General features: G+C 47.4%; 2 protein-coding genes across 3 annotated transcripts in view; one reads left to right on the forward strand and one right to left on the reverse strand.

Annotated features, from left to right (window-relative positions):
* Positions 1-6,389, forward strand: part of si:dkey-183j2.10 (probable glutamate receptor) — a 13,444-nt gene extending 7,055 nt beyond the window's left edge. For both annotated transcript variants that reach the window (XM_048255444.1, XM_048255445.1), the window contains exons 6-10: positions 115-212; positions 1,939-2,156; positions 3,183-3,402; positions 3,709-3,953; positions 6,222-6,389. In XM_048255444.1, the coding sequence (XP_048111401.1) occupies positions 115-212; positions 1,939-2,156; positions 3,183-3,402; positions 3,709-3,953; positions 6,222-6,320 (880 nt within the window). In that variant the 3' untranslated portion in view covers positions 6,321-6,389. The remainder of the gene's footprint in view (positions 1-114; positions 213-1,938; positions 2,157-3,182; positions 3,403-3,708; positions 3,954-6,221) is intronic.
* Positions 6,390-7,261: 872 nt separating this feature from the next.
* The window catches only part of plch2b (phospholipase C, eta 2b), a 28,879-nt gene continuing 21,132 nt past the window's right edge, over positions 7,262-15,008 (reverse strand). The window contains exons 15-23 of the mRNA XM_048255532.1: positions 14,097-14,204; positions 13,555-13,679; positions 13,132-13,216; positions 12,561-12,707; positions 12,220-12,299; positions 11,365-11,593; positions 9,038-10,698; positions 8,724-8,982; positions 7,262-8,607 (exon numbers count right to left, since the gene is read on the reverse strand). Of these exons, the coding sequence (XP_048111489.1) occupies positions 8,582-8,607; positions 8,724-8,982; positions 9,038-10,698; positions 11,365-11,593; positions 12,220-12,299; positions 12,561-12,707; positions 13,132-13,216; positions 13,555-13,679; positions 14,097-14,204 (2,720 nt within the window). The 3' untranslated portion in view covers positions 7,262-8,581. The remainder of the gene's footprint in view (positions 8,608-8,723; positions 8,983-9,037; positions 10,699-11,364; positions 11,594-12,219; positions 12,300-12,560; positions 12,708-13,131; positions 13,217-13,554; positions 13,680-14,096; positions 14,205-15,008) is intronic.

Genomic DNA, 15,008 nt, shown 5'->3' on the forward strand with positions numbered 1-15,008 from the left:
CCTGATAGGCTGAGCTCACGCGAGTGGGTTGCTCATGGTATCTTGTCCTCTGTCCTGATAGGCTGAGCCCACGCGAGTGGGTTGCTCATGGTATCTTTTCCTCTGTCCTGATAGGCTGAGCCCGCGGGAGTGGCGCCACCCAGAGGCAGAGGAGAATCACTTCACACTGCTGCACAGCCTGTGGTACGCCGCGGGAGCACTCAGTCTGCAAGGTGGACACACACACACACACTTACACACATACACACACACACACACTTACACACATAAACATACACACTCACACGCACACACACACACACACACACACTTACACACACACACACACACACACACACACACACACACACACACAGACACACACACACACGCACACACACACACACACACACACTTACACACACACAGGGGCTGAGTGGGGCACTAAAATCCACCGGGAAAATTCTGACGGCTCCAGCCCCCCTCTCCCAACACCCCCTCCCCCCCTCCCCGCCCCCAAACATGCACACACATCAATAGCACAAACAAAATATATAGTGCTAATGCAATACAACAAGCCAATCAACCACAAACCAGGCAGTTTCAATAAATGTGTAAGGAACTAGATATGCAACCGGTGCAGTATAAAAACAGCTTTGTGGGTGGATGGAAATTTCAAGCATTATGCAAGGACATATCTGGGTATCATAGCACTCCAATAGTTGCCTGTATAAATTTAAAAAAAGGCCTAACCTACAGACAATGTCAACTTAATAACACAGGTAATTAAATAATTGAAAACCAGGCACTTTGAATGTAATGAATGATTAAAGTAGGCATATATGCTTACATATAGACAGTTCCAACGAAGTTCCACAAACCATTTATCAGCCTGAGGGCCCACTAATTAGTCATTAGGCTAGGCCTAGGCTACATATCAACATAAGACTAGCTTGTGCTGGTTTCTGCCTAGCAATAACGTCAATGCTTTTAGCTCCGCTTAACCCTTCTCTCTGGCTTCCATCCATGTGTAAAACAGCAAGCAACCACGCAAACCAAATGACTGTCAAAACTCCTGTAGTTTTCCTCGAACTTGATCGCTTGTAGGGTCATGCCATTAGACGAGGGCCGCCATTTATCCCACTAAATTTCTGTAAATAGACTTGACCTGCAATCGGGTTCATTGATAAACCAGAAACACATTCCCCATTCCCCCAGGAGGCTTTGCTCCATTCTAGCCTAGGCTTACGTTAATTTAAGTACAAACAAACAAATTAAATTGTCATTTTTTTTTATTTGTGATGAAAGTTCTGTAACACCTGAATAAGACAAAAATGAATTATGATAAAAAATTAAGGCTAGCCTACACAAAAATAAGCATGGGAGAGATGAGTGTACAGGGTAACCATGAATGACATATAGACAGTGAGCGAGTGGTATAAATATTGGTTGGACTCCCCAAATGTTAAAGTGTAGATCTCGGAGATTTTCGTGGAAAATTCTTAATGCATCTATCAGGTCGATGGCTGCGTACGACTCACGGCCTCGATAAAAGCTCTATGGGCCGGCCCACATCGCGCAGACTCATCGGCCGGCCCACCGGGAAAACTCCCGATCGTCCTCCGATTGCCACTCCACCCCTGCACACACACACACACTACTCACACACACACACGCACACACACAGTACTTAATGACAGTTCACACACACACACACACTTACACATACACACACACACACCAACACACTACTTCATGACAGTTCACACACACACACACACACACACACACACACACACACACGCACAAACACAGTACTTAATGACAGTTCACACACACACACACACACACCAACACACTACTTCATGACAGTTCACACACACACATAAACACTACTTTAGAGGTAGTGTAATGACCCAAACCATGACCGGTGGTGTCCTCCTCCTCCTCATGCTGCAGGTGCAGGGCCGCACCCCCGGGCGGTGTCGGCGAGGGTTATCAGCTGCACCTGGTGGCTGTTCGCGCTGGTGTTGCTCTCCTGCTACTTTGCCAACCTTAGCTCCTCCCAGCCGCCCGACTCCGCCCACCTGATGATCAAGGGCTTCGAGGACTTGGCCAATCAGGACATCATCGAGTACGGCACGCTGTCCGGATCCTCCACACTTGCCTTCTTCAAGGTCAGCCACACCCATTTCCGGAACATTCTGTTAACGTTCCACTGAAACACTGTTTATCTACATCAATCACCTGCTGCCTCCTCTCTCAGATCAGTTCAGTTCTATTTATATAATAAACCAAATGCCAAAACATATATATTTCGCAAAGCGCTTCACAGAGTTTCAACTTGAATCACCCTATGTGGGTTATAAACACATGTGTTATAAATGTGTGTTATAAACGCATGTGTTATAAACGTGTGTTATAAACGTGTGTGTTATAAATGTGTGTTATAAACATGTAGGAGAGGTTAGCATGTTGGACCTCCCTATGTGGGTTATAAACGCTTGTGTTATTTATTTATTTAAATCACTTTATTTATTTCCGGGGGGCAATTAAACGTGGGTTATAAACGCGTGTGTTATAAACGTGTGTGTTATAAACGTGTGTTATAAATGTGTGTTATAAACGCGTGTTATAAACGTGTGTGTTATAAACGTGTGTGTTATTAACGTGTGTGTTATAAACGCATAGGAGAGGTTAGCACAGTGAACCTCCCTATGTGGGTTATAAACGCATGTTACAAACGTGTGTTATAAACGTGTGTTATAAACGTGTGTGTTATAAACGTGTGTTATAAACACGTAGGAGAGGTTAGCACGAGGGACCTCCCTAGGTGGGTTATAAACGGTGGAGTGTACTTTCAAAGAGAGGAAATCAGGCATGAGACGTCTTAAACGTGTTTTATTTCAATCAGGCATGAGAGGTCTTAAATGTGTTTTATTTCAATCAGGCATGAGAGGTCTTAAACATGTTTTATTTCAATCAGGCATGAGACGTCTTAAATGTGTTTTATTTCAATCAGGCATGAGAGGTCTTAAACATGTTTTATTTCAATCAGGCATGAGAGGTCTTAAACATGTTTTATTTCAATCAGATCTGCATGATATCTTCAGGTGAGTGTGTTATGAATTAGATCTTCACATGCGAGTGTGTTACCTGCTGTGTGTGTGTGTGTGTGTGTGTGTGTGTGTGTGTGTCTGCAGAACTCCAACAACCCTGCATACCGGCGGATCTATGAGCACATGGAGAGGAGGAAGAGCTTTGTGTCGTCGATGGACGAAGGTGTCCAGAGGGCCAAGGACGGGAACTACGCCTTCATCGGGGAGTCGGTGTCGCTGGACCTGGCCGTGGCACGCTACTGCGAGCTCGTCCGAGCGCATGAGGTCATTGGGATGAGGGGCTACAGTATCGTCACACCGCTAGGTAACCACAGGGGGTAATGGCAGGGTGGAGGGGGGGTACTCCACTAGCATAATTTCAAAGGTAACGGGGCACAGAGAGGAGGAGAGAGATGGAGGAGATGACACTGTCTGTGTTCTGTCTGTATGATACATGTATTTGGTGTGTTTACATATATACATCTATTATACATATTATATATACATCTATATATGGTGTGTGTGTGTGTTTGTGTGTGTGTGTGTGTGTGTGTTGTCTGTGTCTGTGTTGTCTGTCTGTGTGTGTGAGTTCTGTGTGTGTGTGTGTGTGTGTGTGTGTGTGTGTGTGTAGGCTCTCCCATGCTGAAGAACTTGAGCATCGCTGTGCTGCAGCTGAGTGAGGCAGGTGAGCTGGCCTACCTGCGCAGCAAGTGGTGGGCCAGCAGCTGCATGGCCAGCGGAGGTCGAGGATCAGGGGTCAAAGGTCACGGCCTGCGCGGCATCTTCCTGCTGCTCGCGGTTGGCCTCGGGATCGCACTGCTCATTGCCCTGCTGGAGCTCACCGCACGATCACGCCACCGAGCACAGGAGCAGAGGGTAACACACACACACACACGCTCACAAACTCACACACCTACACACAGAACTCACACACACACACAAACATTCATTGTGTAACAGGCTGTGTGTGTGTCCTCCACAGAAGTCCTGTTAAGCCTATTTTATGCTTCTGCGTCGAATCCACGGCGTACTCCCACAGACCCCTCTGCGTCGTCGCCAGTGGTGGAATGTAACGGCACAAATGCCGTTACTGTACTTAAGTAAATTTTTTCCACGTGATTTGTACTTTACTTAAGTAAAATTTATAGTGCATACTTTTGACTTTTACAGCAATTATCTGTACTTTTTACTCCGGCTACATTTCTACAACACCATCGTTCCTTTTACGATACATTTTATGATCAGTTTTTTTTTTCTCTCTGACAAACGCGTTTGTTTTTTACCGGGGTTGCTACCAAAGATTCTGGGAGCTTACGTGCATTCTTAAAACATAAGCTTCTAGTCTAGACCAGGCAAAGCGTGAGCTTGTAGCCATCTGCATTCGTAGGCTATATTCACCAGACCCATGGCTACACTGTACATGCAACTGTGTTCTGTGCCTTTCTCTGTCTGTTATCTGTAGCGTTAGGGCCTCCTCTCCGATGAGATTGCTATCCGCGGATCAGCGAAGTTAAAGGCTATGCCCATGCTTCTGTCATTATCGCCTGATCATTTTATTACAAATGAATGGTAGACTATTAATGAACCGGTGGCGGAAAAGATGTAACATTTTCCAGATTAGAAATATTCCTTAATTGTGTGTGATTAAATAAAGATGCATAGCCTACAATTGGGGGTAGTAACGTGAACGCCATTCAATGTCTATCGTCTGCATAAGTGAAACTGAACTTAATCATAAAGACACCTTTCTCAGCAACTTTTCTGTTCAATCAGTATAATTGGCATTCTGATCCACCCGACGTTTCCCTTTGTCTACCCCGTTAAACTTCAGGCTCTCGTGTTTTTTGCCAATGATATTACTCAGATCACCCTATAATAGATAACCAGAATTACAGTCTCTAGAATTGTAGGTCAGAATGTAAACTGGGCCACAGATGGTAAGCACAATTGCATTAACTTAAAACTATCTAGTCGAGTATAACCTAAAACTAGCTTAGAAACTAACTAGATTAAAATGCCACAGCCCATACTGATTTTTCCTTTTAGAATATAGATATTAAGAGAATAAATCATTATTCAAATACTTTTACCTTTAATACTTAAAGCACATTTAAAAAGCAGGTACTTTTTACTTTTACTAAGTAGGGTTGTCATTGTGGTACTTTTACTTTTACTAAAGTAAATATTGCTCTGTGTATTTGTACTTTTACTTAAGTACTGAGATTCAGTACTTCCTCCACCACTGGTCGTCGCGAACCTCCTCTCACACACACACACACACACACACAGACCCCTCTGCGTCGTCGCGAACCTCCTCTCACACACACACACACACACACACACACACACACACACAGACCCCTCTGCGTCTCCGACCCCTCCGGCGTAGCTCGACGTGCAGACCGCAAGGACTGTGATTGGTCAACTCATCCTGTGTGTTGATAGTCGGTGTCAGAGCCGTGTTTTAAGCAGCCTGCTGTGGGGTTTAGCAACATGCTAGCTCACTGACATAAGCTTTGCAAATAAACTCAGACATATTTTGGTTACAATGACGGGGTTATGTGTTTACATGTCAGTAATGTTTTGAAATGAGCACTTCGCCAGCAAGCAGTACTTTGTGGGCAGTTGTGCTAAAGTTCGCCTGCTAACATAACTTAAACTGGCTGGCAGACACCTCGCAAATAACCTCAGACTTATTTGCTGGTTTACTGTGTCTATTTCTCGATACTTTGTACAAAATCTAAGCAAGAAAAGGCCAAACAAATAAGATTAATATTTTGGCACGACAGTCTATGGGGTTTGCTATTCTGAGTAGCGTTTCGGTCATACAGTCTGTGGTTTCCGTGGTGAGCGATGCAGACACAGGCGACACCGAGCGTTATGGCGGTGAAATGCACCACGATGCAAAGCAACCCGACGCAGAACCATAAAATGGTCACGACGCCGTAGGAGTGCCGGCGTAGCTACGCCGTGGAGTTGACGCAGAAACATGTTGAGCCCTTTATACAGTATTATCACACACACACACACACACTCATTGTGTAACAGGCTGTGTGTGTGTGATCTCCACAGAAGTGTTTTTTACAGTATTATCACACACACACACACTCAGTGTGTAACAGGCTGTGTGTGTGTCGTCCTCAGAAGTCCTGCTGCACAGTGCTGTCTCAGGAGCTGAGCCAGCGTTTAAGAGGCGGGGGTGTGAGCAGCCAAGAGGAGAGCGCAGAGAAGAGCAAAGCCTGAAAACACACACGCCACACACCACCACACACACACACACACACACAGACACGCCACACACACACCAGAGAAGAGCAAAGCCTGAAAACACACACGCCACACCACACACACACACACACACACACACAGACACGCCACACACACACACACACACACAGACACGCCACACACACACACACACACAGCCACGCCACACACACACCAGAGAAGAGCAAAGCCTGAAAACACACATGCCACACCACACCACACACACACAGACACGCACACACACACACACACACACAGACACGACACGCCACACACACACACACACACACACACAGACATGCCACACACACACCAGAGAAGAGCAAAGCCTGAAAACACACACACACACACACACACACACACACACACACACACAGACATGCCACACACACACCAGAGAAGAGCAAAGCCTGAAAACACACACGCCATAGTGGAAGAACACACTCACACACGCATCACCTCGGGAGAGGAGGCATCCGCCCGATCCTGGGGAAGTGTTTGGGGCTTGACACTGGCTCCATGTTATTGTGTGTGTGTGTGTGTGTGTGTTTGATCATTAATTTGATAATGTTCATCACTAGTCACTGAAACGCACTGTTACTAAAACTGCATTTAAGATCCACTCTTAAGTGTGATCATATCGGATTGTACTGGCTTAACCAATCTAGGTTATTCATTTCTTTTGAGTTATGTAAATAGAAATGCATAATAATATCTCCCATATATCATAGACTGTTATATATTTGTGTTGCATTGTCCCTTGTTGCAGTAGGCATTTGACTGATGACTGAAGATGTTGTCACACACACAGCAGATGCAGCCACACACACAGCAGAACACACACCTCACAGCAGCCACACACACAGCAGAACACACACCTCATAGCAGCCATACACATAGCAGAATCCTCAGTGGAGTGTGTAAGTGTTTAAATCTTTATTTGTTGTTCTGTACAGTTGGCTTTCTGCTCTCACACACACTGAATCTGCTGCTCACGCATGGGCTCTGTGTAGAGGAATCTCCCCTTAGCCAATCACACTGCTGACAGATCTCCCCCTAGCCAATCACACTGCTGACAGATCTCCTCTTAGCCAATCACACTGCTGACAGATCTTCTCTTAGCCAATCAGATTCTGCTGAAAAGAGAGTGGCTCTGGCACGTGTAACAGTTGATCAATAAAAATAGTCTATTACTAACAACCGTGTGCTGGTTTGACTACTCTATGGTCACTTCCATTCTCTAAACACTCAGCAGGGCAACCTACAGCATACCACTTACACAGGTCATTAGGTCATCACATACCACTCACACAGGTCATTAGGTCATCACATACCACTCACACAGGTCATTAGGTCATCACATATGACTCACACAGGTCATTAGGTCATCACATACCACTCACACAGGTCATGAGGTCATCACATACCACTCACACAGGTCATTAGGTCATCACATACCACTCACACAGGTCATGAGGTCATCACATATGACTCACACAGGTCATGAGGTCATCACATATGACTCACACAGGTCATGAGGTCATCGCATACGAAACACACAGGTCATGAGGTCATCACATACGACTCACACAGGTCTTGACACCAACACATATGATTCACATGATGTCATGACGTCAGCACGGTTCACATGAATCATGATGGAACAGACATTCGCCATTGACTGTGAAAATGGCGTTTTAGACGTCCTGCTCTCAACAATAGAAACTCACACCATCTCTGGGGGAGGATTTATAATTTGACAACTTTCAAACATATACAGAAATATACAAAATATTCATAAAAAGTACAGATTCAGGTTTAGGTCCCGTGTTAAGGAGCGCTCCTCCTGTCATAGGTCCAGTGTTAAGGAGCGCTCATAGGTCCAGTGTTGAGGAGCGCTCATAGGTCCAGTGTTGAGGAGCGCTCATAGGTCCAGTGTTAAGGAGCGCTCATAGGTCCAGTGTTGAGGAGCGCTCCTAGGTCCAGTGTACACCTCCTGTCACAGGGGGGTGAGTGTGTGATGGGGAGGTAAGGCTGAGGGTCGTAGCCAGGGGGCTCTTGCCCTGGGTAGGGGCATGAGAGGTGGTCGGGGTATTTACCCTGAGGAGGGGTAAAAGAATACTGATGGATTTTGGTCTTTGGCTCAAACTGCTGCTGGACCCATATCACACTGGTGGTGTTCCAATGCTTCCATATGTCCAGCTACTGGTGGTGTTCCAATGCTTCCATATGTCCAGCTACTTCTCATCGTCATCAGAGTCATCTGTGAGAAGGGAGACACACACACATCATTAACCCCCAGCACAGGCATAAAGCAGACATAACACACACACGCTGCCCTGCCACCACACACACACACACACACACTGCCTCTCTTACCGCGGAACAGCAGTGGGGAGGTGCAGCGTAGCTCCCTGATCTTCTGCTGGAACAGGGCGTCCATCTCCCTCTGCAGCGTGCCCACCTGTGGCGGCTGCCCCACGGGCACCTTGGAGGGCAGGCTGCTCAGGTCCACGCTGTCCAGGCTGCCCCCGCTGCTGGAGTCATTGTCGCCCAGCAGGGCGGCGCTGTTGAGACCGGTGCCAGGCGGGCGCGGGGAGCAGTAGCCAATGCGCTGCTCCGGGAGGGAGTGCTGCCACTGCAGCGAGGGGCGGGAGGGAGGTCGTGGGGTAGCGGGTGGTTGGGGGGGTCGCCGTGGGACACTTTTGGACCGCCTCTCCGTGAAGGAGGGGGTGGGGGGAGTGGGGGGGGTGGGGGGCGGTTTGCGGGCCACTGCCCTCCTGACGGGCACCGGGCTGGGTGGGATGGGGGGGCAGGTGCATGCGGTTCCTGCTCATGAGCTCGGGGGAGTTGTAGAGCATCATGGCGGGAATGTCGATGGGGTCCGTCTGTGTGCTCTGGTCACTGTATGTCACCTGCCTCACAGGGGCGACAGGAACCTGGGGAACCACTGCAGGAACCTGAGGAACCACTGCAGGAACCATGGGAACCTGGGGAACCACTGCAGGAACCATGGGAACCAGGGTAGGAACCTGGGGAACCTGAGGAACCACTGCAGGAGTCAGGGGAACCACTACAGGAACCTGTGGACTCACTGCAGGAGCCAGGGGAACCTGGGGAACCAGGGCAGGAACCTGGGGAATCCAAGGAGCCATTGCAGGAACCTGTGGACTCACTGCAGGATCCAGGGGAACCCAAGGAGCCACTGCAGGAACCAGGGGAACCTGAGGAACCACTGCAGGTTGGGGTTGTAGAGGCGGGGGAAGTGCAGCCTCCTCTTCCCGGCTTGGCTGGTTCTGCCAGGGCAGATCCAGAGGGTCCAGCACCCGGGCCTGACTGGGTTCTGGTCGCTGGTCTACAGGCTTCACAGCTGTCTCAGCAAGGAGTGGGGCTTCCTGATCAATCTGTTCTAATGCCCGGGCCACCAGATTGGGTTCTGGCGGTTGGTTTAGTTGTTCTACAGCCTTAGGTTCTAGTACTTGGTTTACAGATTCTAAAGGTTTTGGTGCTAGTGGTAGGCTAACAGGTTTGGGTTCTAACGGTGGCTTTACCGGTTCTAAAGTTCTGCTTTCTGGGAGTTGGTCTATAGGTTCTACAGCTAGCATCTCGGGAGGTTCTAAAGCAGTTTCTGGTTTGTGTTCTGATAGCTCATCTTTTGGTTGCAAATGTCTGTTATCCAGAGGTTGGCCTGTTGGTTCTAAAGACCTAGCTCCTGTTTCTGATAGCTCATCTATTGGTTGCAGTGTTCTAGTTTCTACAGGTTGGCCTGTTGGTTCTAATACTCTAGTGTCTGGTTTGAGTCCTCTGTTTTCATCTATTTGTTGTAAAGATCTGTTCTCAATCCTGGGTTCTGGTGGCTGGTCAAACAAATCTCTGGTCTCTACATCAGGTTCTGATGGCTTCAGAAGATGGGAAGGTTCTGAAATTATGTTTTCTGCATTGGGTTCTGGTTCCTGGTCTATTGGTTCCAATACTGCCAACTGCCGTCGGAACCGTGGGGGAACTTCTAGTGGATGAGGAACCATTAGGTTCCACTTGTTCTGTGGTGTTGGTAGAATGGGCACCGGTATCTCAAGCTTGGTGTCCATCTGTAGTTCTGATGACTGTAAGAATGCAGGATCCCGACTAGGTTTTGGCGGAGGTTCCTTTTCTAGAACAGCACCCTCCACTATGACCTGCGGAGAACCATCCGAGCGCTCTGAGGACGTGCTCTCCTGCTTGCTGAGGGACTGGCGACGGATCCTGAAGGGCGGCGTCTGGACCTCTGGTTCGGACGTGTCCTCGCTGCCCCAGTTGATGTAGCCGTAGGTGATATCGATAGAGCTCGCCTCGGACGACATGCGGCTCCGGGGACCTGAGGACCACAACACAAAAGCTCACTCTCAGCAGACCTACAGTAACCCCCTCAGCAGACCTAACCCTAACCCCCTCAGCAGACCTACAGTAACCCCCTCAGCAGACCTAACCCTAACCCCCTCAGCAGACCTACAGTAACCCCCTCAGCAGACCTACAGTAACCCCCTCAGCAGACCTAACCCTAAGCCTAACCCCCTCAGCAGACCTAACCCTCTCAGCAGACCTAACCCCCTCAGCAGACCCTCACTCTCAGCAGACTTAACCCTAACTCTAACCCTCTCATTAGACCTAACCCTAACCCTCAGCAGACCTAACCCTAACCCTCAGCAGACCCTCCTCACTCTCAGCAGGGCCACCTCTCTCCCTCTCACCCTCTTGAGTTCCTATAGTGGAAATGGGTCAACTGTGTCCAAAGCAGGCAGAATAACTACTGGCAACACAAAACTACAGCGGGAATCGAACCCAAATCGACTGACTGTCAGTTAGTGTCGTTGCCACTGCTCCACCATGGCCAGAAACATATTCTTATTTACAAAATGATGGTGTCGTCGCCACTGCTCCACCATGGCCAGAAACATATTCTTAGTTACAAAATGATACACTTCCTGACAGCATGTAAATGCGCAGCCCTGGTTGAGACAGCTGATTGGTGTTCTGTACGCACCCCTGTGCCTCTCGAGCGGCTCCTGGAAGTAGACCCTCTGCGCACGGCGTGGGGGCTCGCTCTGCGGTCCCCGGGAGAGGGTCGGCCCTCGGCTGCCCTGGGAGCTCACGTCATCGTCCGAGAAGGGCTTGGAGAGGGACGTCTCCGACAACACCTTCTTCCCCTTGCCCATGTTGCCTGGGGCATGAGAAGCCTTGTGCAGAAATTTCTTCACGGCGTTGCTCTTGCTCTGCATCACAGGCAAATACAGCTCACATCATCATTTCAATAGGATTTCAGCACTGTCATGTTAATGCTAAGGCTACATGCTAATATTGTTACAGCACTATTTTGCTTTAGGTCTTGCTACTTTGCTACAGCGTTCCCTTAGGGTTAGCGTTAGCACTACTTTGCTACAGCATTACCTTAGGGTTATCGTTAGCACTACTTTGCTACAGCATTACCTTAGGGTTATCGTTAGCACTACTTTGCTACAGCGTTACCTTAGGGTGAGTGTTAGTGCTACATTGCTACAGCGCTTTGCTACTTTACCATTAGAGTTATAACTAGCTTGTTTACCATTAGAGTTATAACTAGCTTGTTATAGGGCTAGCTTTAGCACTACTCTGCTACAGAGAAATGTTAGGGTTAAGCTTATAAAATAAATAAGTAAAATGTTAGGGTTAGGTTTATAAAATAAATAAGTAAAATGTTAGGGTTAGGCTTATAAAATAAAAAAGTAAAATTTTAGGGTTAGGCTTATAACTGGTTTGTTATAGGGTTAGCGTTAGCACTACTTTGCTACAGCGCTACTTTGTTACAGGACTAATTTGTCTCAGTGTTACTTTGCTATCTCACTGTGTTTGATAAACTTGCCTTGCCACTAATGTCAGAGATTGCAATATGAACAAAGATGGAGGCCTCCTCCACGCCTTCCAGATACACATGCCGATAACCTTCCACACAGGAATGAAGCAGCACACATAAATCACATATTAGCCTACGAATAGACAACATAATTTTTCATTATATAAATCACAATTTAGCCCACGAATAGACAACATAACTTTTCATTTCCAATGGTTCCAAAACAAAAAAAATGCAGTCAGGGTGAATGGATCATCATACTCATTATGGATCTCCAGAAGATCTGACGTCACTTTTGTGTCAAGTAATCTCAACCTCAATGTGATAACTAGTGGACTGGCTATGAATACCTGGCAGCATGCTGTTAAAGGCTATGGTCCTCTGGCCGATGAAGTCTCGGCCAATGGGGTCGTGATCCCAGACGGTGAAGCGTACCAGGGCGATCTGAGGCAGGTGGACGCTGAACAGCAGAGTCTCCTCCCACATGGGGTTGAAACCTGTCAATCAACAGGCACATTGACAACGTGGCCAATGCACAGTAGTACATTTTGGGGGACTTGGACTTGGATTGCCGGTCTGTGGATACCAGGGTGGGCGTGTCTGTGGATACCAGGGTGGGCGTGTCTATGTCTGTGGATACCAGGGGGGCGTGTCTGTGAATACAAGGGGGCGTGTCTGTGGATACCAGGGTGGGGGTGGGATCAGGAGAGAGCCGCCAGTCAGAGTGCAACCGAGGTCCTCGTAGGCACGTCAGGCCCATATGTATAGTGCATACATGCATAGATCACTAAGTGTGGAACCGGGGTCCTTGTAGGCACGTTGGGCCCATACATACAGTACATGCATAGATCACAAAGGTGTGTTGGGCCCATATGTATAGATAGATCACTAAGTGTGAAACTACAGTGAGCTTCCTCTCACCATTATCGTCCACCACTCGCGTCTGAGTCTTTTGGCAGTCCACTGGAAGGCCGATGATCTCCACCTCAACAAACGGATCTATAATCTGACAACAAATACACATTATGAGCGTATATTAACAAGCAGTGTGTTTGTGTGTGTGTGTATGTGTGAGTATGTGTGTGTGCGTGTAGTGTGTGTGTGTGAGTATGTATGTGTGTGTATGTGTGTGTGTGTGTCACCTCTCCCCTGTCCCCCAACATGGAGTGCTTGGGTTTCTGTGTGTGTGTGTGTGAGTATGTGTGTGTGTGTGAGTATGTGTGTATGTGTGTGTGTGTGTGTGTGTGTGTGTGTCACCTCTCCCCTGTCCCCCAGCATGGAGTCCTTGGGTTTGTGTGTGTGTGTGTGTGTGTGTGTGTGTGTGTGTGTGTGTGTGTGTGTCACCTCTCCCCTGTCCCCCAGCATGGAGTCCTTGGGTTTGGGAAGCTGCTGCCCACTGATGATCTTCAGCATCAGCTGCTTCTTCTTGCGTCCTGGCAACGGATCGTCCAGCGAGGGGTCAAAGGCACCTGGACACAGCAGTACCCATGAACAACACACACTTACACACACATACACACACACACACACACAGCACACACACACACACACACACACACACACACACTCTCTCTCTCACACACACACACACACACACAAGACTCTATGCTGGGGAATAGGGGAGACCAAATTCACAGCACCAATGAGAAATACTCAAGATGTATACAAGATGTGCACACACACACACAGACACATTCACAGCACCAAACACACACACGCTAACATACACATGCTAAAACACAAAAAACGTGACTCAAACACACCCTGCTGAACCCGTACCCAACACACACATTCCTCTGAACCGGACACAGACCTTTACACATGCACCTGGGTTTCAGGACGTACACACACACACACACACACATTCCTCTGAACCAGACACACACCTTTACACATGCACTTGGGTTTCAGGACGAATCCACAGTTGCCGTTGGCAGCAAACTTGGCCCTGTTGAGCTCCAGACTACGACCATCAGTCTGGTAATTCAAAGCGACTGTAGAAACACACACACACACACACACACACATGGAAATGATGGATGTATTGATTGATTAATTGGCAGACTAATTGATTGATTGATTGTTTAATAGAGTACTGAAGCCATGACGTAGTGTTGCCATGGCAACAATAGAGTACCGAAGCCATGGCGTAGTGTTGCTATGGCAACAATAGAGTACTGAAGCCATGACGTAGCGTTGCCAAGGCAGCAATTTCACTGGATCTAAACAAACCAATCTAACCATTGAAATCACCATTAGCAGTGGCTTTCTTAATCTATTTCAATAATTTTACAACGTTTCTAAGATGTTAGTATATTTTTTTACACTGTAGGAATCACATACTACAACATATATTCATGTCAACACGATCAAATTCGTGACTACAGAGTTTTATTTTAGCATGGGTTTCCTCCGTAAAAGAGACCTGCATGTAACTTCACAGCATGCGGTTAAAATCCTTAATTTCACGGACGTTTTTTGGCTTTATTTTTTAAGAAAAAAAAATAAACTCTTAACTCATTGAGTGCCAAAAACGTAATATTAAGTTTTTAGCTTTTTTTTTAATTACGAAACTAGACACTCTAACACACCTTATATGTGATTTTGGGAACTCTGTGATGAATGGAAATGAAATATATGACGATCGAAAACTCATGAAAACGCACAATCTGGACATTTTATCTGGACATTTTATCATAACTCGGTTGCCGCTTTGGGTTGAATCAGTGACGTATGCACGACAAAACCAGGCCATTTTCGTAGGTCTATCACTAGGTGTCAGTCTCGCCAGGTCTCGC

This window comes from Alosa alosa, chromosome 10 (genome assembly GCF_017589495.1).
Source record: "Alosa alosa isolate M-15738 ecotype Scorff River chromosome 10, AALO_Geno_1.1, whole genome shotgun sequence".
Classification (NCBI taxonomy): Eukaryota; Metazoa; Chordata; class Actinopteri; order Clupeiformes; family Clupeidae; genus Alosa; species Alosa alosa.